Raw genomic sequence first — 21,806 nt, 5'->3', positions numbered from 1 at the left:
CCCAAACACAGGGCAGCGGCGGCAGCAGCAGCACCACGAAGCAGCTTCCGGAGACCGTTCCCCTCCGACCCTCCTCTAGAGGGGGGCTGCCCTTGATCCCCCTCCCCCCCAGAGCCCCAGGGATGACGGGAGGGCTGTGCAGAGGAGGGAAGGAGACACCCCGAGCCACACAGGGTCCTTCCTGGCCTCACCAAACAAAACCCTCCTCCTCCTGCCCTTCTCTCCAGGAGGCCCCCCAGAGCCCCAGCACTAAGGCACCCCAAAGCTGGGCAAGCTGTTCTCACGTGAGGGGTCCCACCCCGGTCCAGCAATGGTGCCCCTTCTGCCCTGGTCATGTGGCACCTGCCTGCTTCTCTCAGGCTGCCCAGCTGAGTTAGGGGCCGAATTCAGGGCACCACCACCCACCCACCCACCAACTCCAGGGACCTACAAAACCCACCCACCCCCCTCGCCATCCCCTTTGCGGCTCCAAGGACTTAGCTCGGGTTTCCCTCGAGGGGAGGGGCTCTCCTGGCAAAAGCCACTCCAGAGCCCCTTTGCAGCACAAGGGCCAGGGCCCACTGGGAAAGGGGGGCTCCGGGAGGCTGCCTGCAAATGCGCCCACCATAATACGGGGAGAGCCAGCTGAGAAATAGGGGTGCCAGCTGGGCATCCATCATCAACCAGCGTCCCCTTCGGAAGCCCCTGCAGAGCAGCCTGAGAGGTGGGAGGGGCGGGGCGGCCGGTCCCCCTCCTCTTCCTCCACTTTACGACTTGGGTGGGATCTTAGAGGGCATCGAGTCCAACCCCCTACTCACTCCTGTTATCTAACAAACCCTCAAGCTCCCAGCAGGGGGAGGAGGTGGGTGCACTGCTCAACAATTCTTACCAGAAGGAAATTCTTCCCAACGTCCCACCTGAGCCCTGGTGGCACAGTGGTTAGAGCGCAGTACTGCAGGCTAATTCTGCTGCCTGCCCGGCTGCCTACAACTGAGCAGCTCAAATCTCGCCAGGCTCCGCGTTAACTCGGCCTTCCGTCCTTCCCAGGGGGGGTCAAATGAGGAGCCAGATGGTTGGGGGGTAAAACGCTCAGAGAGGGCTGGGAGGCCCTGGGAAGCAGCTCATAAGCCTGAGGGCGATGGCTGAAGGGAGGCCCTCCCGGACTTCACAGGCACCCGAAGGCCACCCTAGAGCCCCCACCCCCACCCCCACCCCCACCCCCACCCTTCGGCTTGCTCCACAGCCTCCCCTGGAGGCCCCTCTGAGGGAGGAGGACCCCAAGGAGTCCAGACTGGCCAGGGGACATTCCCTCCCCCGGGGCGCAAGGCTTCTGTTTGCACAGCCCAAGCCTGGAGCAGCCTGGGGAGGCGCCCCCCCCCCACTCCCTCCCCATGCATGGAGATTGGCTCAGGGTGCTTGTCTTGGGTGGGAGGCAGCCCTCCTTTGCAGGCTTCTTCCAATTCAGCTAACCCCCTCCCACCCCAGGGAGAGAGCGAGAGAGAGAGAGAGAGCGAGAGGGAGAGGCTCCTTCCAGCTGGGGAGGCTGGATCCAAAAGGGGGGCCAGGCCCAGGAAAGCCCCTGAAGCAGAGCAGCCCCCTCCCCAACCGGTTCCCATAGCAACAGAACCTAAATACAGCTCCGCACAGGCCTGGGGAGGCCTTCTCCCCCCTCCCAGGGTTGGTGTGCCCCCCCGAACGTCTCCATGTCCAAAATTAGCTCCGCTTCACAAAAGCCACGGCGGTGGCAACACCCTCACTGCCCTGATGACGGAGCCATGCCGGATGGTTATATTTAACCACTGATCCCTGCTAAACCACCACTTTGGAGAGTCCATGAGCCCCGCGGGGGGGGGGGGGGGGGGGCACCAAGGCTGCTTCCAGTCTGCCTCCATCAGGGGCCCCGGATACCTGCCGGAGCTGACAGAGCCAGGCAAGAGCAGAAGATCAGAATAAGAGCTGGGAGGGAGCGCGGAGGTCTTCTAGTCCAACCCTGGGCCATTTCAGGCCAATGGCTGTCCGGTCTCCGGCCAAGGAGGGGCCAGGGCAAAGCCGCAGAGGGCCTGAAATTCAGCCCACCCGGGCAGAGGATGCCCAGCAGAGTCCATCAGCCTCTCGGCCTCTGAAGGGCTCACCTGAAGGAACAGGTCAGCTGCCCAACCGGCAGGAGAGGCTTGGCCCTCCAGGAGCCTCTCTGGTCTCCCTGGGGGCTGCTGGACCCTGGGGGGGCCCTGCCTGGGTGCCCTGAACTCTGCCATTCCCTTCCAAGCATCCCTGCCCCCCAGGAAGGGGAGGATGCGGGAGGAACTCCTCCCCAGAATCCCATAATGGCAGAATCCAATTACAGAGGCAAAGCCAATTCGTAGCTCTCCCCATTCACTCTAATTGTGTAATTAAATTAAAGGCTGGCCAGGAACCCCATTACACAAGAGCCAGCAGCCTCCCCATCCCATCCCGGGACCCCCTGCAGGCCCCCCGGGGCTCCTGCACTCAGCCCGTCCCCACGTGAGCCTTTCCTCCACGTGTGGCATCTCCCCCCCCGGCCCCCCCGAGGGGAGTGGGAGTTTTAGCACATTAACATTTTTAAATATCAGAGCCCCATTTTGTTGTCTTGTGCAGCTGACTTTAGGATGAGTTAATTATAAATAAGATTGCAAGTCGAGGTATCTCCGTAACACGCATAGGCGGCACGAAGGAGCTGGTGGGCTCCCCGGCTCTGCGCACAGCCCAGGCGCCTCCTCCGTTGCCTCCATCTGGCCCCTGCCTTTGCCAAGAGGAAGGGGGGGGCACTAGGGGAGGAGGAGACGGCATCACCCCTATGCCGGGGGGGGGGGGTAGGGGGGGAAGCTTCCGGCAAAGCTCCTGCATGGGGAGGGGGCCGTGTGGGAGGGGGCTGGTGGGCCACATCCAAGGACCAGGAGTAGCCCCACCCTGGAGAAGAGGCCCCACAGAGCGCCTGAGCCCCAGCAGCCCTGCAGAAGGGAGGGGAGGTAGCAGGTGTGCCAGTGTGGGGGACTGGCAGTAGCACCCCCCCCCCATCAAATGGATGCCCCCCTCCCCACCCCCACTGGGGCTCAAATGCTGAGTTTTTCAACCAGGCGGAAGGGGGCCTGGGGCGCTGACCCACCTGCCTCCGATCTGGGCTTGCCCAGCCATCAGCCCCAGGCAGGCAGGGAGTGGGTGGGTGGGCTATCCAGGGAAGCAGCCCCAAGATCTGGGAAGGGATTCTGGACAGCCACCGCAGCATAAAATGGCAGCTGGTGGAGGGACCCCCGTGGGGCAGAGAGAGGACGCTTCAGGCTTTCCGACCGGTTGCTGGGGCTGCCCAATGGCCCCTCCCCAAAGGCCCTGGGCGCAGACTCTGCCCCTCCCCAGGGAGATGCCAGCAGACCTCGGGCACCAAGGAATGGAGGCTGCCATCCTGCCACGCCTGCCCTCTGCCCAGAATGCCTTCCTGGCGCCATCCGGCCGCTTAGAGCTGCATGGCCTCCCCGCCCCCTCCCCCCCTGGGGGTCTGGAGGAGGGGAAGCCCAGGGCCCGTCCCTCTGCCCCCCCCCCCCCGGAGTGAGCCCACTTTCCCCATAAGCGAGCTGCTCCTCCTCCCTTCCCGATAACTGGCGGCCATGGGGAGTGCAGAGCCCCCTGGGGGGGGGGGAGGCCTTGGTTCTCCTGGCAAAGCTGCTCTGACGGAGGCCGGGTGAGTCAGCCAGCGGAAGGAGCGCCAACTTCACAGCGCCAGGAGTGGAGGAGCCGTGTCTGGCGCAGGCCGTTCATGGGCTCCAGGCCAAGGAGGCAGAGCAGCAGGAAACCCCAACTATTTTGAGGGGAGAACCCCTGTCTTCCGTGGAGATCCTCTCTGCACCTGGGCCGGTGCCGGAGGTGGAACCCCACGCACCCCTTCCCCGCCTCCCAACCAACGGACCCTCCCCTTTTGCAGGGAGCCCTCCTGGGGGGAGCAGGCGTGTGCCCCGAGCCCTTGGGGGGCCCCACCTGGCAGCCCATCGTCCTGAGCCCTGAAGCAGAATTCACCCCCCCCCCACCCCCCGTGGGAGTTTCCCCCCCCAGCTGCTCCTGCCCGGCTGCTCTTCGGCTCTTCCCCACTGTGGCTGCCCCACTGCCCCCCCCCTTACTCACCTGCCAGCAAGAAGGTGATCAGGCAGGTCTCCTTGGGCAGGTAGAGCTTCAGGCGGGAGCCGCTGAAGACGTATTCCACCACGGCCTCCGAGCGGCCGGCCCGTTGCAGGAAGGGCAGGAACTGCTTGGCCTTCTGGGTGTCCTGGGGGGGGGGGAGAAGCCGGTGAAGGGGGGGGGCCGCCTGACCCTCGGAGGGCTGATGATGGGCTTCCCCTCCTCCTAGAGCAAGAGGGGGGGGCTTGTCCAGGGGGGGGGCGGTGCCCCCTTCTTCCCTCCCCCTCCCAATGGCCTTGGGAGAGGCTTCCCCCACTCCGGGGCTCTGGGGCCAGCAGCTGCTCCCTGGCACGGATGCCCTGGGGGGGAAGCGGCTCTGCTTCCCGCTTAGCCCGAGAGAGCAGAGGAGGAGGGTCTCTGCTGCCACCGGCCAGGCCCCCCTTCCTGCTCTGGGTGGGGGGGTGTCAGGAGAGCCGCTTCCCCACAGAGTCCGTCAGCCTCTCGGCCTCTGAAGGGCTCAGCTGCAGGAACAGGTCAGGGGCTTCTCACCAGGTGCCTCCCTGATGCCCGAAATTAGATCACTGCCGCCAGAAGTGGCTCCCAAGGGCTTAGCTGGCACGGAGGCCCTCATCCCACGGGCAGACGGGGGCCGCCTCCAAGGCAGGCAAGGTCGGGGAGGGGGCTGTTCTGCCAACCCTGCGTCCGGGGAGGGGGGCCTTGGAAGCAGCCCGCCTAGAGGCTCCGTGCCAGCCGAGACCAGGCTCCCTTTTGAGGGAGGTTGGTCAGCCGGACCCCGGCACCGGCCGCTTACCTGCCAGGCCAGTCGCAGGCCCGGTCAGGGGCCCTTCCCACTCGGGACCAGGCCTTGGGCGACTGCCTCCGTTCTGGCCGAGGAAGGTCCCTTCTCTCCACACACCCCCCCTGGCCTTGGCAAGCAGGGAAGGGGGGGGGCTGCCATCCTTTGACGCCCAGGGGCAGCCAGATTCCCTTAGGGAGATGGGGAGGGAGGGAGGGAGGGAGGGAGGGAAGCAGGAAGATTCCTCCCCACCAAGGAGTGCTGGGGGACAGCCGGAAAGGGAGCCTGGCCAGGCAGCTGCGTCAGCCACCAGGGGCCCCGAGGGAAAGGGAGGAAGCCACTTCCGCCAGAGCCGGCTGAGCTCCTCCCCCTGCCACACGCCCTGGCAAAGCGGCCATCGGCACCCCAGGGACACTGCCAGAGTCCGGCCAAGAGCGGGAGGGAGGGGCCCCTGGGACGAGGCCAGAGGCCGCTGCTCCCACTGAGCCGCTCAGCCAGGCCAGCAAGGCAACGGCTGCCCCCCTCTGGCAAGGGGCCGAGACACGGACACCGGGGGGGGAGGGGGCAACCGGCGCAGGCCTGCCAGTCCTTCCGTTCCCAGGATGAGGCCGTGGAGGGAAAGGAGGAGACCCCACGCCAGGCGGCTGGGCCCAAAGGGGGCTGCTTACCCCGGAGATGTCGGCCACTCGGTGGATGGGCACCTCCTTCTTGCTGTGCAAGCCTTTGCCGTTCTTGACCGCCCTGTTGGGGGCAAGGGAGGGTCAGCCACAGCCAGGAACCGCCCTGCCCCCCCCTCCCAGCCCCCCTGCTCCCTCTGCGTGGGCTCTGGGGACCTACGGAGCCACGGTGCCAGGGACGCCACCCTCCGGGGGCACAAAAGGGGGCAGGTTTTGTGGGGGGCAGAAGGGATCAACTGGGGGGCCTCTGAAGGCTCTGACGTCTGGAGGGGGGCAGGCTGAAGGCCCCTGCCTGGCAGGAACTCTGGAGGGAGGCAGGGACAGAGTCCTGCCAAGAGTGGGCGGGGTGGGCAGGGGGCAGAAGACCCCTGTGAGACCCCCCCACCCACCCACCAAGGTCAAGAAGAGCCACCTGCTTCCAGGACCCAAAGCTTGGCCCACCCCCCAACCCTGCAACTGTTCCCCCCTCTAGACACATTGGAAGACCAGCAAGGCTTCCGTTGAGGCCCCTCCCAAGCTGAGGGGGCACAAGGACCGTGGAGCCCCCAAAACCGGCTGCCTGAGGGAGGCTCCTGGGTCAGGGAAGGGGAGGGGCTCATATCCTGGCTTCTTCCTTCCCAAAGGTTGGGGGGGGGAGGCACCATCGAATCTTAAGAGCCGAGGTGGCGCGGTGGTTAAATGCAGCACTGCAGGCTACTTCAGCTGACTGCTAGATCAGCAGTTCGGCTGTTCAAATCTCACTCGGCTCAGGGTTGACTCAGCCTTCCATCCTTCCGAGGTGGGTAAAATGAGGACCCAGATTGTTGGGGGCAATATGCTGACTCTCTGTAAACCGCTTAGAGAGGGCTGAAAGCCCTATGAAGCGGTATATAAGTCTACTGCTATCTTTGGAGACCCCCAGACAGTCCTGATTTCCAGCAGAGGGGGTGGGAAGAAGCTGCTGGGGGGGGGGAGGTTTCCCTTCTTTCCCTTGACCCCCAACCCTGCCTCACTGGCCACTTCCCTCCACCCTCCGTGCTTGTCCTGGGCGAGCCTGGGCCCCTGACCACAAGGAAGGGCCCCCCTGCCCTCTGACATGGGCACCTGGTGAAAGGGCCCCCTCCGTCCCTCCCGATGGCAGCCTGCCCCCCCCCCCCCGAGCCCCCGAGCCCTACAGCTCACCGGGCCTCAGCAGCCAGCAGCTCGTCATAGTGGGAGGAGCGCTGGTCATCGTCCTGGCGGTAGCGGATGACGGTGGCCAGCCCCTTGCTGACCAGCGCTTCGGCAATGTTGCTGCAAGAGAGGGAGATGAGCAGTCAGCCAGAGAGAGAGGCAGGTGGGCAGCCGGGCGCTCCCGAGCCCAGGAGAGAAGCCAAGGCCTGTCACCCCTTTGCCCGGTGCAGCCAGCAGCTTCCTCACACACAAGGGAGGGAGAAGGCAGCCAGCAGGGCTGCTCAGGGGATGGGGGTGGCTGGCCACGGCCCGGGGCCTGATGAGGCATCCCTCGGTCGTTGAAGCTAAGGCCGGGGGAAGCCAGGTCTGCTCAGCTGAGACCTTCTGCCTGGCCCCCCTCTGTTCCTACCGGCTGCCCTCCATGCCCACCGTCCCCGACACTCACATGCCGCCAATGGTGACTGTGGCACAGGTGCGCTCTGAGAAGGCGGGAACCGTGTCGGTGGCCCCACTGGCCGGCCGGATGTAGTCCACCGTGACGTTCACCTAGGGGGAAGACAGGGAGGCCTCAGGGTGGGAGGACGGCCAGCAAAGAGCCGCTGGGCTCAGCAGGAGGCCCTTGTCCGCCCTGAAGCTGCCCCTGCTGAGAAACCCTAACCCACCCAGAGGGGAGAAGAGGCTTTTGCCCACCGGAGCGGGGGGGGGGGGGGGCTCTGATCCTGCCTGGCTACAATGGGGGACCCAGAGCGATGCCTTCCCAGGGCAAAGAGACCGTTCAGTCTCACTCAGGGGAGAAGCAGGTGAGGCTGCTGTGCCCCCATCCAGCCCAGGAGAATTCCACACAGGACAGGCTGGTCCCCCCCCCGCCCCCCCCCAGCAGCCCTGCATCCCAGCCCAGCCCTCTTCTTCAGCATCGCCTGGGAGGAAACTGTTCTGGTGGGGCCCCTCCTCCCCCTCCATGCGTTTATGCCGCTGGTTTAAGATCCCTGGTTTAGGATTGAGCCTAGCATTCCTGGGGTCACCTGGAGGGAGGTTCTGCCTTCTCCACGGCCTGCCAAGAATTGTGGCAGTCAGGAAAGCTGAAAATAGCCACCCGTGAAGCCCCCCCCCCCCGAGGTTGCCGAGACCTTCCTGCCCTCACCTGGGAGACAAGCGGCAGGGCCCCCCAGCCTCCAAAGCAGCCCCACTGCAAGCCCCCCCCCAATGAAGAAGGTCCAGGACGTCTCCATGGCAGGAACCGGAGGCTCCTCTCTTCCAGAGGCAGCCCTGCTGTAGCCGCCCTGGGGGAGGAGGGGGCGTCTGTGTGTCGTCCCCCCCCCCCACTGCTGTTGATGGTTTTGGGTCATCCAAATGCTGAGGAGGAGCCACTTTGCTTCGAGACCCCAGGCCAAGCGACCGCTGCAGCTCTGAGAACCCCAGGCCTGGAGGCTGTGTGGGCCCAGATGGGCAGGAGGAGCCTACAGACTCCCACCCAACTGAACGGCTGGGGAAATTCAGGCCCCCGAATCTAGTCTCGCTTGGGTTGCACCTGCCAGTGGGCAGACTGGGCTCCTGCTGGACCGAGGCACAAGTGGGGGGGGGCTTGTGGAGAGAACGAAGAAGGGGGGGTCCCTCAAACAGCAAGCACAGCCTCCCTGCTCCCCCCCCCAGCAACTGTCAGACAGTCTGCAGGTGGTCCAAGGCAAGGAGAGGAGGCCCAGGCAGCTAGAGGAAGGAGGGAGGGAGACCCTGTTCCAGGGGGCACCAGCTGCCCCTTCCTCGACTCCCTCCTTCCCTTGGAGCCAAGCGGCCGTCTCACAGGAGGGGGGCGCAGGGGGCCCCCATTTGGGAGTTCCAGAATGGGAAGCCCAGACTCTTCCTTCGCAGGGCAGGGCTGGTTTGGGGGGGAGGGGGGCAGAACCGGATACGCACAACAGCTCTAGGGGCCGCCCATCTCCCAGCCTCCCCAGCCAGAGTTGCTAAGCAATGTGGAGAGGGGCCCCAGGCTCTCCCCCCAGGCCAAAGCTGGAAGGGGCTCCCCTGCCAGAGGGGCCTGTGGGCGGAGCCCAGCCTAAAGGCAGGAGACAAGCCAAGGTCTGCACGGCTGACGGGCCAGGACTGGATTGGGGAGGGGGGGGGGGCACTGGAGCTGCTGGGGCTTCTTGGGGGGGACTCGGGGACAGCCGGGAAGCGAAGGACGGTGGTGGCCCAGGGCCGAGCGAGGCTATTCTGGCACCCGGCCAAAGGAGAGAGAGAGAGCCCCCCCCCCCACATGCCACCCTGCAGCCGCCAAGCCTGGGGAGGCCGCCGCCCCCCTCCCTCCCTCTGCGCTCTCTCGGCCCCGTTGCAGGGCACCCTTGATCTCGCTGGGCGGCAAGGAGAGGCAGCCGGCGGCTCAGCCTGTCCCTTCCGATCAGGAGGCAGCCTGGCCTCTTTCGGTCATTAGCACAGGGGACGTTTCCATCACTGGGCTCAACCCAATTAATCTGAAGGGAAGAACGTGGCGCTGACAAAAGGCATTGGGAGGAAGCCCCCTCGGCCAAGGGGGGGCCACCCAGCCCCCCTCCCCCCTCACAGAGACAAGCGGCTGCCCGGCAGCCCGAGAGCCACCGGCCGGCAAGGGCAGCCTCTCCTTGGGCCGGCACCGGGTGCTCTGTGTAGCCCAGGCACAGGCAGCTGCCCGGTGGCACCAGGGGGTCAGGGCAAAGGGCCCAGAGCAGAGGCCAGGAGGAGCCCCAGACGACCGTGGCCTCACCTGGCCAACAGCCTTGGCTGACCCTCCCGCTCGAAGCAGCATCGGCCCGGCCAGCAACGGGCCTCCCCTTCCAGGTAGACGGTCTTGCCAAGAGACCCCCCAACCCCCCCCTCCCCAGACGGATTTTTGCATGCAAGAGCATAGACCCCCCCCCCCCAGGGCTGAGCCTCTGATCCCTCCACAGCCTTTCCCCCTGAAGCCGGGGCCTCCGCCTCTCCCTGCCCCGCTTCCTTGGGTGGCTTCCCCCAGGATGAAGGCCAAGGAGCAGCTATTGGCATGTTGGGGTGCTGTTGAGGGCCCCTCCCCCACAGAGCTGCCCTTCTAACAGATGCAAAGGTCAGAAAAGGAACGATGGTTAACAAAGCAGAAATAACCCCAGGTATAAAGTTAGGGTTAGAAGAATACGTAGCGTAAACAATATCACTACCGGAATGGACCAAAGTGTAGATTAAAATATCTGGCGTGATAATCTCCCCGTCGAGATACGCACCCTCACCACCGTCCAGGCCTTCCGCGCAGCCCTCAAGACCTGGCTCTCCCAACAGGCCTGGGGATAAGTCCTTAATTTGCCCCACCCGAGTGTTGAATGTAGAATGCATGTTGTGTTTTTACTACTTATCTTGTTTATATATTGTTTATTTTGTATTGTCCCTAATGGTTGTAAGCCGCCCTGAGTCCCCTCAGGGAAAAGGGCGGCCTATAAATTTTAATAAAATACCTAAAAAAAAATAAAAAAAAATAAATGTTTAAAACTATGGAAACAATAGATATAAGTATGTCGTATAATATCAACTTCCTATTTTTCTTTTTTAGGTTGAATATTGTATGAATAAGAGAAAAATGGACATAATTAGGATATGTAACATTATTATGTATATTTTAAGAAGAGCTGATATAACCAGTCTATCGCTGTTGCAAAGCTGAAATTGTGATGTAAAATGAAGAAAAATGTACGATAAAAATATTTTAAAAAGAAAGAAAAAGAAGAGATTGGACAGTCTCAAGAAGAGGCATCCACAGAGCTGCTTGAGTGAGGGGCTTGCCACCTGCCCAATGGTGCCCAGCCGGCCCCCAGGGGAAGAGGCCTTTGCCTCAGCCGGCCAAGGCCGCTCCGGGAGTGGCAGGAAGGCCACGGACACCTCCGTCCACCGCTTCCCTCGGCCCCCTTGGAGCCTCTCGGTCGGTGCTCTGAGGGCGGCAGACACGCCACCCTTTCAGTCACCCTCCCCTGCCCAGACCCTCACACAACCCGCTCTGCCCGCCTTTGGCCACTCCCCTGGGTGCCACCTTTTCAGGAACCGAGAGGGTTTAAGCGAGGGCACGGCCGGCCCATCCATCCCGTTGTCCTGGGACCCAGACCGCCCATCAGCCGGCCGGCCTGGGCCCACAGGAGCCGACTCTTCCGAGAAGCCCCGTCACAGTGGCTGCCTCGAAGGAGTCCCTTTGAAGCGGGGTGCCATTGAGCCAAACGCTTCTGTGGGCGGAGCACTGGCAGCCGGGCGCCAGGGTCTGATCGTGCCCCAGTCCAGGCTACGGCCCTTCTCCACCAGCCCAGCCCCACCCAAGGAAGATGGGGCAGCAGGGTCCCAGAGCTGGCTGGGGATCTGCTCCGTGGGCTCCCAGGAGAGCAGTCGGGAGCACCTGGGGTGGGGGGGGTGGGGGGAGGCAGGGAACGGCTGTTGCCCCAGAAGGGCTGCCCTCCGACCTGCCCAGGTTCCCAGCACCAGGCGGCTTCTGCAGGACGCTTGGCAGGGAGGGGCCCCAAGGAAGGCCTTGAGTACAGGTGGCTTCACCTGGCTCCCGCTCGGGAGGGAGGGGGGGTCTCTCCTGCAGCGTAAGGAGAGATTTCCGGACAAGCCCAAGAGATCTGTACATCCCAGAGCAGGAAGGTGGCCGCCACGCAGGGTCCCCACAGCCCCTCCCCCGCCACAGCCCCCTCCCCCACCACAGCCCCTCCCCCACCACAGCCCCTCCCCCACCACAGCCCCTCCCCCGCCCAGCCAAGGGCAGCTCACCTTCTTCCCGATCAGCTTCTTGCGCAGGAACTCCCTGGCCTCGAACATGTAGGGGATGTCATAGAGGGGACGGAGCTTCCGGTTCTTGTCCTGGGGAAGGAGAAGGGGGGGGGGTCAGTCTGGCCGTCTCTGAGCTCCCAGGCCCGAGAGGGAACCCCAAGGAGGCCCCGGGCAGAGTCCCAGGGGAGCAAAGGCGGGATGGAGGGGCCCGTAAGGCTGGGGCCCAGTGTATTTCCCAAAGTCCTGTCCCCAGAAGCAACCTAGGGGAGGGGGCAATTCTGGAGCCTCGCCCCCCCCCATTCTTCCCACAACCCTCTGCGGCCCAAAGCCTGGATTTCCTCCTAGGCAGCAACAATTCTATGCCATAAAAACCTCTTTTTTTAAAATGGGAGGATTGAGGCAGGAGGTCACCTTTCCTCACGGTGGCTGAGGATTATGGGTCATCCTCGTTTAGCGACAGCAACTGAGCTGCTAAGCAAAGGGGTCGCTAACTGAAAGCCAGCTACAGACCTGGGACCTGATTCCAGCTCCCCTCTGCTTTCCAGAGCTGCAAAGGTTATGAATGGGAGGATGGGTCACAAGGTTAACTTTTCGTCACTGTTGTTAATTGCAAATGGTCACTAAATGAGGAGCAGGTGAAATAGTGAAAACCACTAGGAGGGAAAAACACCCAGGAGACGATGAGACGTCCGGGGGAGGAAGCCCTTGGCAGGGTTACGGGGCCAACCGAAGGGCAACGGAAGCCTCTTCGGATGAAGCCACACCAGCCAGCAGTCTTGCCCAGGAGGGAGGCGGGGGGGGGGGGGGGCTTTGGAGGACCCTCTTGCAGCCAACCAACCCAGAAGGAAGCCCAGTGAAAGCTCTTCGGGCAGAGGGAAGGGAGGCCGGGGGTCTCTTCGTCCGGGTGGTTCAGCCGGGCCCCCTTCTGGCTCCCTCTCCAGTCGACCCCCCCCAGGCACCCAAGGGCCCCGTCGTAGCGGGGGGCCTGCTCCCGCCAGGTGTCCTGGGGGGGCGGCAGCAGCTCCTCCTCCTCCACTGGAGAGGGAGAGGGGCCTGCTGAGGGGCTGCTGCAGAAGCATCCTGAGCCGAAAGGCTTGTGGGCAGGGTGCCAGGGTGCCAGGGCCGGCTGGGCAGCTGCCTAGCAAAAGTGCACTGCGAGGCCAGGTGCCCCGGAGGAAGCGAGGGGGGGGGAGGAGGGGGAGGCAGCAGAGTCCCCAGGGGCCCCTTCCCCAGCATCCGTCCGCCCTCCCGCACGGCCTCCTGCCCCACAGACGGAGGGCTTCCTTGGGGGAGAGGGGCTACCCGCAGAGAGGGATTGATGGGGCCGGGCAGGTAAGGAAGAAGCTGCCCCTTAAGTCTGTGTGGCTGGAATGACTCACGCCCCAATTCATATCTCTGCATGCAAATTGATAAATAATTTCACAGACGATAAAGCCACTCAATTAATCTTCCACCCAAGTCACAGCAAATAAAATCAATTAATTTGCATCTTGTTCCCGCTTTATCCCACACCGGTGGCTGCTCTTCAATTACAATTAACCAAGGGGGTTGGCTAAAGCGCTAAAGCGGCAAAACCCCGAAAAGAACCCCTCTTCTCACACACACACACACACACACAGAGCAAGTTTTGCACCAGGAGGCAGTTGTGGAATCTGACAGGACGTAAATCCCACAGGAGCCTCCTTGGGAAAGGCTGGGTATAAATCCAGCAAACACATAATTAAAATAAATATTGGGCTCACCCCAGATTAATTTCTGAACAAATCTTGCTCCTATTTCATCGATTCATTCATTACCGTATTTTATTTATTTATTAAGCAGATTTATACGGCCATCCGTCTCGGAAGTATGATACTCGGTGGCTAACAAGAGATTAAAAATAATAAAACCCCAGATGAACAAGAGGTGGAAATGAGGGGACCGACCCAGAGGAAACAAGACACGCCTTCAGTGGGTCCCCCCCAGCCTCCCTCCTGACCCCCTGGGGCCAGACCCCCCCCCCCGGGGGAGGGGGTATCCCTGGTTCCCCAAGAGAGAAGGGCACCTTTAGATGCCCTTCTCCAGCTGAGGAGACCAGGGGGGGCCACTCCTGCCAGATCTACTGGGATGGATGGAAACGGGGGGGGGGGCAGCCCCACCGAGAGCCCACCCCTCCAAGCCTCAGAGGTCTGGTGAGTAATCCCTGCAACTGAAAAAAGAAAAAAGTGTGTGTGTGGAGGGGGGGGAATCCGTTAATGGTGGGAAGCTGGCCGTGTGGGTGGCTGGGGGCCCCTCAGGGGACGGGGGCTGCTGCAATGCCCTGCGTGCCCTCACTCGGGGCCATGGCCACCTGTCTCCCCACTCCTTCATGCCTCCCTATGCCAGCTGAATGGGGGGAGGAAGAACCCCATGGAGCTGTGGAATATGGGGGTGAGGGTGGGGGGTGTTCTCCCCATATGCCCCCCCTAGGTTAGTCAGCCCCTCCCCCTCCTTTCTCTTCTGAAGCCGCAGGGAGGAGGGGGACTCCCGGAGGAGGTCGCCCCAGAGGAGGTCCCCACAGGGGCATCGGCCGGATCAAACGCCCTGAAGCAGCCAGTCCAAGGAGGAGGAGCATGGCCAGCCCAGCAGCCACGGGGGCTCTTGGATCTCTTCTGCAACTCCTGCATGGGGGGGGGGGCGTCTGGGGCCTGGATCTGAGGGGGGTGGGTGGAACATGGGGAATCTCAGCTGAGTCGCAGTGGCAGCAACAGGGCGGCCACAATCCCCCCTCCTCTGTGGGCAGCAGAAGGGTCCCCCTCCTGAGAGGCCCAGAGGGGTCCGCCCTGATCCAAGGCAGATCAGGGGGGGAGGGGCCAGGGGCTGCAGGGGACACCCCTCCCCCCACTGCCATTCTCTTCGGGGGACAGAGACCCGCAGCTCCTGGGGCTCCTCCTGGCCTGGAAGAGGGGAGAGGGACGCAGGGGTGCGGGCGATAGCGGCCATGCCCCCCCCTCCGACCCAGCCAGGAGCAGGAGGGGGGCACCAGCCCTCTTCCTCCGCTTGAGCTGCCGCCAGAAGAATTTATGCTGGGCCACCGAGCGCCTGTCAAGGGAAGCCATCAATCCGGCTTTGCCAGCCACTCTGAGTTATGGGCAGCTGCTGCTGCTGCAGGGCCTGGGGCCTTCCCCTCCAGCGCATCCCCTGGGCCTGCCAACCCCTGTCTTTCCCCATCCTGGATCCAACCAGGCGACCGGTCCACGCTGACCCCCAGGTCAAGAGGGGGGGGGGCAGACTTGCAAGCAGCCGCCTCCCCCCGCCCACCAGGCGGAGCAGAGGCGGCAGCAGCAGCGCCAAAGGCTGGAGAACAACAGGGCCCCCTTTTCCCTGCCCCCCTTCCTCCAGCCTCCCCCCCTCGAAGGCTGCAATGGCACTTGGGGTGCTCCCCAAGAGCCCCAAGGCTGTCCCGCCCCCAGGAAGCAAGGACAGGCCTCTCGGCTCTTTCACGCCCCTGCTGGCTTCTCAGTCCCGCCCCGGGACCCCCTCGCGACATCCGGAGGACCTCACCGGACCAGAGGGCAGCCCAATCAATGGCCCGGCTGCCCCCCCCCCAATCCCCTGGGCAATCCGCCCCCTTCAGCCTTGGCAGGATCCAGTTGGTCACACGGCGAGCCAAGCAGGCCACTGGGCCTCCAATGCCGCTGGGGGGGGGGGCATTTTCACAGGGAGTTTGCCCAGGGGGTCTCTGGCCCAACTCCTGGGCAGAGTCCTAATTCTGGCCTCCCTCCGTTCAGGATGGGCATCTTTGGGGCAACCTGCCCACCCTCCTTCAAGGAGCAGCAGCACAGGTGTCTTGCCAGCCTGACACACACACACCACCCGTGGTCTCGGCGGCCCCGGAAGGACGTGGGGGCAGCCTTACTGTTTTCTTCCAAGGGGAGAGCAAAGGGGGGGGGGGGGCGCCCAGCCTAAAGTAGCAGCCAGAAGTAACTCCGTCCTGCAATGCAGCTGCTGCCCTGGAGCAGCAGGACGATGAAGAGGACAGCAGCCCCCTCCCCCCCCCCGGCCTCAACCAGGAGAGCCCATCCAGAGCCCCTGTGCGCCACGGACACCCCCTCCAGGAGGCAGAGATGCCAGCCTGCCACCCAGAAGAGGGTCTCCTGTCCCCTGGCAGCAGAGGAGCCCACCAAGGACAGCGCAAGGGGTCTGTGCCGCCTCTCCTCGCCCAGAGGACCCCCACGGTAGCCATGGCCGGCTCAGAGGGGGAGCAGAGAGAGGCTCCAGCATGAGCCTGGAGGGTCCCTTCCTGAGCCACCCCCGGAAGCCAGGCCACTACGGGCCTCCCTGCAGCAGAATCCATGCAGCGCCACAGCAGCCTAGTTGGGGCCCAGCACCATCCCCCCCCTCCCCATCAGCCCTCCGGCAACCCCGAGAGTCCTGGCAAAATTAATAAGCCCAACCCAAGGAGCGGGAAAGCTTCCGTCCACCCTGCAGGCCGGACCGACTTCCAGGACACCCTCCCCCCCCCTGCATCTATTACCTACGGTCAGGCCCTGGGCGGCTGCCCCTCTTGTGATTCTGACCCACTTGACCGAGAGGCCGGGTTGACGGAATGAGGGCAGACAGGCAGCGGCTGAAGTGCCCGCCCAGCGTGGCCCATGGACAAAGCGGGAGGGCCGGATCAATGGACGGAGATGACCTCAGAACGGGGCAGACACCACCGTGTGTCACTTACAGCTCAAACCACTCAGCTGCGCTGCTAATGAGCCCAGGCCCATTCTGGGCAGCCACCCTGCACAATGTGTGTGTGTGTGTGTGTGTGTGTGTGTGTTGCATTCACACAACCAGAGCAGATCCCCCCCCCCCCAAGCAACACAAGGAGAACCAGGCCAGAGTGGAAGCAGAACCTGCTGCAAAGCCAGCTGTCTCCTTTGCCCCCATGCCCCCCTCGGCAGCCGCTTCACAGCCACACCGAGAGGTGTCCTGGGAGGCTCCTCCTGCGGTGTGATCCTCACACAGGACAAACGGGGCACCTGTGCGGGCATGCAGCAGGCTGGGCATCCAGGCTCAAAACAAGGACACGGCTGGGGTGTCAGAGCATTTCTGGCTCCGGAGCTCCAAAAGCCCCCCCCCCTTGGGAAAACAGGGCCTTTTAAGTGGACCGTCCGGGGGAGGAGGCTGAGCCTGCACCCACCCCAGGGGTTTCAGGCCACATCATGGCTCTCGATTCGCACGCACACACACACACCCTCTGTGCCTACACAGCCACTTTCTCCTCCCCTCCCCCTCCAAGCCTCCTCCCTCCGATTTAAATTCCAGGTTGATCTGCGGAAGAGAGCAGCTCACGGAAGCCTCCGAATGAAAGGTCTAATTTGGGGCTGGCAGAAATGAGCAACCCCCGGGTACTCTCCTCCAGGAAGGCCAGGGCAGAGGAGCCGGCTGGGGGGATCCAGCCATCTGTGGAGCCCCCCAAGGAGCCTGAAGCTGAGGAGGGTGTCAAGGAAGCCAGGCTCACTCACGGATGCCCAGAGGGAGCCACACGTCAGCCCCGTGCCCAAAAAGGACACGCTACAGGGGCAGTCCTCGCTTAGTAACCTTAATTGGCTGGAAACTCCCCAGTCGGCAAATGGGAAATCACGAGCACCAAGGACTTCCTTCGCCTCCCAGCCACACACCCCCTGCTCCCCCCCCCTGCCCAAATCCTGTGTCCAGATAATCCTGAAGCAATTATAGCAGTTAGACTTATATACCGCTTCCTAGGGCTTCCAGCCCTCTCTAAGCGGTTTTTCAGAGTCAGCATATCGCCCCCAACAACAATCTGGGTCCTCATTTCACCCACCTCGGAAGGATGGAAGGCTGAGTCAACCTTGAGCCGGTGAGATTAGAACCGCTGAACTGCAGATAACAGTCGGCTGAAGTGGCCTGCAGTACTGCACCCTAACCACTGCGCCACCTCGGCAAAGACATGAAGCCGGCAAGGCGGCCAGAAGGGTCCCAATATGCCTGAGGCCCAGAGAAACCGGGGGGGGGGTCAGGAGGGGAGGAGGTGCGGCACAATCAGAGCCTCTGGTCAGGGTCTTCTCTCGTGGGGCCCCTCGGCACTTCTAGCTTCCTGGGGCAAAGGGATCAAAGTCCTCAGAATACAAACTGATGGTTTTATGGGTTCTGAAGCTGCTGTAAAAGGGATTTTTAATAAAGAGAACTGCAAAAATATACATCTCGGGGTATAGTTCCAAGGGGGGGGGGCTTCTTTCCATGTCGATGTCTGGGGAGGGAGCTCAGCGGTTTTCCCTCAGACAGGAAGGCCGCCCAAATGCAGGAGCTCCCTCTCCACACACCCCCCGCAAGGCCTCGTTCCCGGGGGGGGGGGGGCAGAGGGGGCCCAGGAAGCACCACAAAGGGCCAGAGGGGGTAGGTGCTCCCGCCGGGTCCCCCAGCAATCCAGCCCTGATGTGGGGCAACTGGGCTTTTCTCCCCAGGACGGTCCTTCCAGAACCCCGCAAGCTTTCAGGCAAGGGATCCCTTCTAGACGATCCACAGGTCAATGCGGACCTGGTCCCCGCGTGAGCTTCCCCAGGTCCTCCTCCCACACGTCTCAGTCCAGAGACAGATACGAAAGCTGAATTCCGCTGGGAGCCTCCGGAGAAAGGGGATCTGGTGGCAAATTCCTTCTGCTTCAGCCATTCTGGGATTGAGTGACCTATATTCCTTCAAGCTTCTGCTCTTGGATGGATACCCTGACATTCTTCCGCACAATTTCCCCCTACAACCGAGAAGCCGCCGTTGCTCCGCTGACGTCTGCAACCTGCCAGGCCCTGGGGCTGCAACGCGGACCCAAATCGAGGGGCTCCCCTCACTTTCCCCAGCTGGGCTGAGTCTCTCCTGCTGGAAGGCTGCTCTCCTCCGGGCTGGCCCGATGCTCCCGGGAGGAAAGACTTTGGCAATGGCCTCTCCGGAGAGCAGCGCTCTCTTCCTTGTCCCCCACGGACCCCCGTGCTCCTTCCGTGCCTTCCTCCAGGCCCTGCTTCCCGCTATCCAGGTGGGTCTTTATGTGCTGCTGGGGGCAGGAAGTCGGGCTGGCATTTTCTCCCTCTGCACTTGCCCACCTGTGGATCGCTGGGGGCCCCAGCGCTGGCCTCAGCATGCTGAATTTGCCTCCCCAACAGCCGACTCTCGGTGGCAAGCGAGGCACGTGGCTTTTTATATGGGGCGAGACTCAACCGCGAAACCTGAGCAGCCCCTCATTGACCGACCCAGTTAAGAGAAGTGATTATCCCAGGGCTCTGCGTCCTTTTCCAATCAAGGCAGCCAACGCTGGCCTAAAGGGTTCAATAAATGTATGTCACGTTATCTATTGATAGGCCTTAGATGATCCTTGGATTGCGTTATCAGCCAGAGGTGGGGGGGGGGGCCCTTCAGGACCCTGGGTGACCCTGAAGGTTTCTTTCCGGCCGGCCTTTGGAGGGAAGGACCGAAGGACCGGAGAGCAGAAGCCCCTGGGGGTGGCTATCCTGCAGCTGAGGAGAAGAGGGGATGGAGATGCATCCGTTGGCTGAGAATTCAAGAAAGGAGCAGGCAGGGCAGCAACCAGAAGCAAGAGATAAGATACAGACAGTCCTCAACTTATGACCATTCGTCCAACAGAGTGAAGACCAGACTGCAATGCCCACCTAGGAGCAGATGGCTGAGAGAAGCAGACTTTGTGGAGACAACTATAAGGGGGCTCAGTTGTGTACAGGAGCTTTAATAAAGACGATGGAGGCATAGAATAGGGAAGAAGTAATAGAGACCTAGAATCCAGTCTTGTTAGTAGAGAAGGGGATAGAGGGAGTTGAAGTCACCCTTGGGCGAGAGAGAGACCAGTCATATTGGAATTCAATGCAGACACAAGCAGTAGAGAATTACCTAACCAGTGTCTTAAACTTTAAAAGAGCTGATTTTAACAAACTCTTGGGAGAGCCTAAGAAAAATCCCCTGGATGAAAACCCTAAAGGGGAAAACAAACTCAAGAAGAATGGGAAAGAGAAAAATATCATCATAAAGGGCCACTGAAAAGAAAAACAAGTAACCCAAGCAGAAATCAGCAGGGTTACTGATCAGCTGAAAGACAAAAAAGGGAAAGGACAAAAAATGGAAAGAGGGATCCATAATTAAGGCAGAATTATCAGCAGATAACTCGAATCTGGAAAGATGGAAGTCAGGGAAGAAAAGGCCCAGAATGAACAAAAACTTGCAACCAAAGTCAAGATAATAATAAAAGAGTTTGTTTCAACATATAAATAACAAGGAAAATGTCAAGGAAACAGCAAGTCCACTAGAGAGAGAAGATGCCAAGGAAGTAATAGGCAGCAGAGAGAAAGCAGAGCTTCTTAAATCATTCTTTGCATCAATTTTCACGCAAAAAAACCCCCCCAAAACCATCCTATAGCTCAACCTACCAAGAACGTAACCATCAACGGCAGACGACTAATAGAAATTAAAGTAAGCACAGAAATGGAGAGAGAACACGTGCCTAAACTTGACGAATATAAATCACCGGAATTTGATGGATTACATCCCAGAATTCTGAAGGAACTGACAGATGTCATCTCAGAACCATTGTATCATTGTCTTTCAAAAATCCTGGAGTACCAGAGGAAAAGGGCTGATGTGGTTTCCACCTTCAAAAAAGGGGAAAGAAACAGACCTGGGAAACTACAGACTAATCAACATAACATCAATACTTGGGAAGATACTTTGGAAATGAAAATAAAAACATCTGCAAACATCTAGAAACAAAGTTATAACTAGAAGCCAACACAGGTTTGTTAAAAACAGATCATGCCAAACCAATCTTATTTCATTCTTTGACAAAATGATTAAATTAGTAGACCAGAGAAATGGCTGTGGACGTACTGTAGTTAGTGCCCAGCAAGGCATTTGATAGAGTGGACCACAATCTATAGGGAAAATGGCCGCCTGTGGTCAAGAGGAGGGGTGTCTCTCTCAGCCCCTGCCCAGATTCCCACAACGGCACACTTGATATTCTGAAGCGGACGGAAGGGGAGACTACGCGAGACCGACTTATGTGGGATTTGCGTTCCTGTCCAAGCCTGGGTGACCAGCATCCCAGGGTCCCAAAGAAGCCGGCTGAGCCTACGAGGCTCATCGATGGGAACTGCAGAAGTCCAGGCGAAACGCCAGGCGCCGGGAAGAGGAGAGGAAAAGAGGAATTAAAGAGGGCAGCAATGGCTCAGCAGGCTTTGCTCACCATCCAGTCTGCCACACTCATTGCATCTCCCCTCTGGGTCAGGCAATCCCCATAGTGGATGTGGGGGGGGGGGGATGCTGTAATGTATCTTAATTTCAACAAGGCATTTGGCAAACTCATTTAGCGGTCCCTCTGGGCAAGGACAACTGAATGGACCCACAGAGCGGCCAGCATGAAAAACCGTACTCGGAAGGGTCCAATTGGGAGCAAGATGGATCTGAGCCCAGCAGCCCCTGGCAGCCCCCTTCGGCCAGCGCATCTTCTCCTCTGCTCTGTAAGCGGCCAAGGAACCCACAGGTATCCTACAAGTCCTCACAGAGCCCCAAGCCTAAATGGTGGCATCGTCCATTGGCAAAGAAGCCCTTCTCTCTCCAACAGCCAACGGACGAAAGAAAGTGGCACTGGGCTCTTTCACGGAGGGGATCCCCTCTTTTGCAGTATCCGAGTAAGAGGAGAAGCTCCGGATTTGGCAGCTTCAAGAGGCCGGGCAGGTCAAGGAGCCTCCTGTCTCCATTGAGGGGAGGGCAGGCCTGCTTCTGTCCAGCCTCCCAACTCAGCTGCCCGTCCGCCCTTCCAGCCAGCCACCGGCTCCACAAAGGCTGCTCCCCGCTTGCCTGGGGCCTGGCCCAGAGCAGACTGACACGGCTTCTCCTCCTCTGTCTAAAGGGAGGCCATTACTGTGCTGGCGACTGCTGGATTCCAGGGAAGCTTGTGGGCAGACGAAGGAGGCCTCCAGCCAGCCAGAGCAACTGAGGAGAGAGAGTGCAGAGGAAGGTGGTGGTCCCGGAGTGGCCATCCGGGGTTGCTAGGGGGCTCAGCAAGGGCTGCTGCTGCCCTCCCCATCGCAGAAGAGAGGGCGCTGCCTCCCACCACTCGTAGCGCCCGCCAAGGCAGCAGGGGCCCTTCCCCAGCAGCCGAAGAGAGAAATGTAGCTGCCCAAAGAGGGGCAAAGGAGGTGAGTCTTTGCAGGAAGCAATTAGTTCATCTAGTCGGTTTAAGCTCTGAGACGCCCCGTTTGACTCTGTGCTCCCTCTGTGCTCTACATGGGGCTGCCCCTGAAAAGTGTTCGGAGACTACAACTAGTCCAGAATGCAGCCGCGCGAGCGATATTGGGTGTACCAAG

At 61.2% G+C, this 21,806-nt stretch overlaps 2 protein-coding genes across 2 annotated transcripts in view; one reads left to right on the top strand and one right to left on the bottom strand.

The window, feature by feature from the left end:
* Nucleotides 1-21,806, top strand: part of LRRC4 (leucine rich repeat containing 4) — a 52,591-nt gene that overhangs the window by 1,902 nt on the left and 28,883 nt on the right.
* The window catches only part of SND1 (staphylococcal nuclease and tudor domain containing 1), a gene marked incomplete in the record, with an annotated part of 47,893 nt that overhangs the window by 12,311 nt on the left and 13,776 nt on the right, over nucleotides 1-21,806 (bottom strand). Inside the window, 5 exon segments of the mRNA XM_087722591.1 lie at nucleotides 4,111-4,252; nucleotides 5,569-5,641; nucleotides 6,739-6,849; nucleotides 7,175-7,275; nucleotides 11,479-11,568. Of these exon segments, the coding sequence (XP_087578717.1) occupies nucleotides 4,111-4,252; nucleotides 5,569-5,641; nucleotides 6,739-6,849; nucleotides 7,175-7,275; nucleotides 11,479-11,568 (517 nt within the window).

Source organism: Thamnophis sirtalis, unplaced genomic scaffold (genome assembly GCF_051295495.1).
Source record: "Thamnophis sirtalis isolate CommonGarterSnake01/CBP01778 unplaced genomic scaffold, rThaSir2_p1.2 scaffold_9, whole genome shotgun sequence".
In the NCBI taxonomy this organism is placed as follows: Eukaryota; Metazoa; Chordata; class Lepidosauria; order Squamata; family Natricidae; genus Thamnophis; species Thamnophis sirtalis.
The sequence above is the reverse complement of the archived record's forward strand: the minus strand, read 5'-3'. Positions and strand labels throughout refer to the sequence as shown.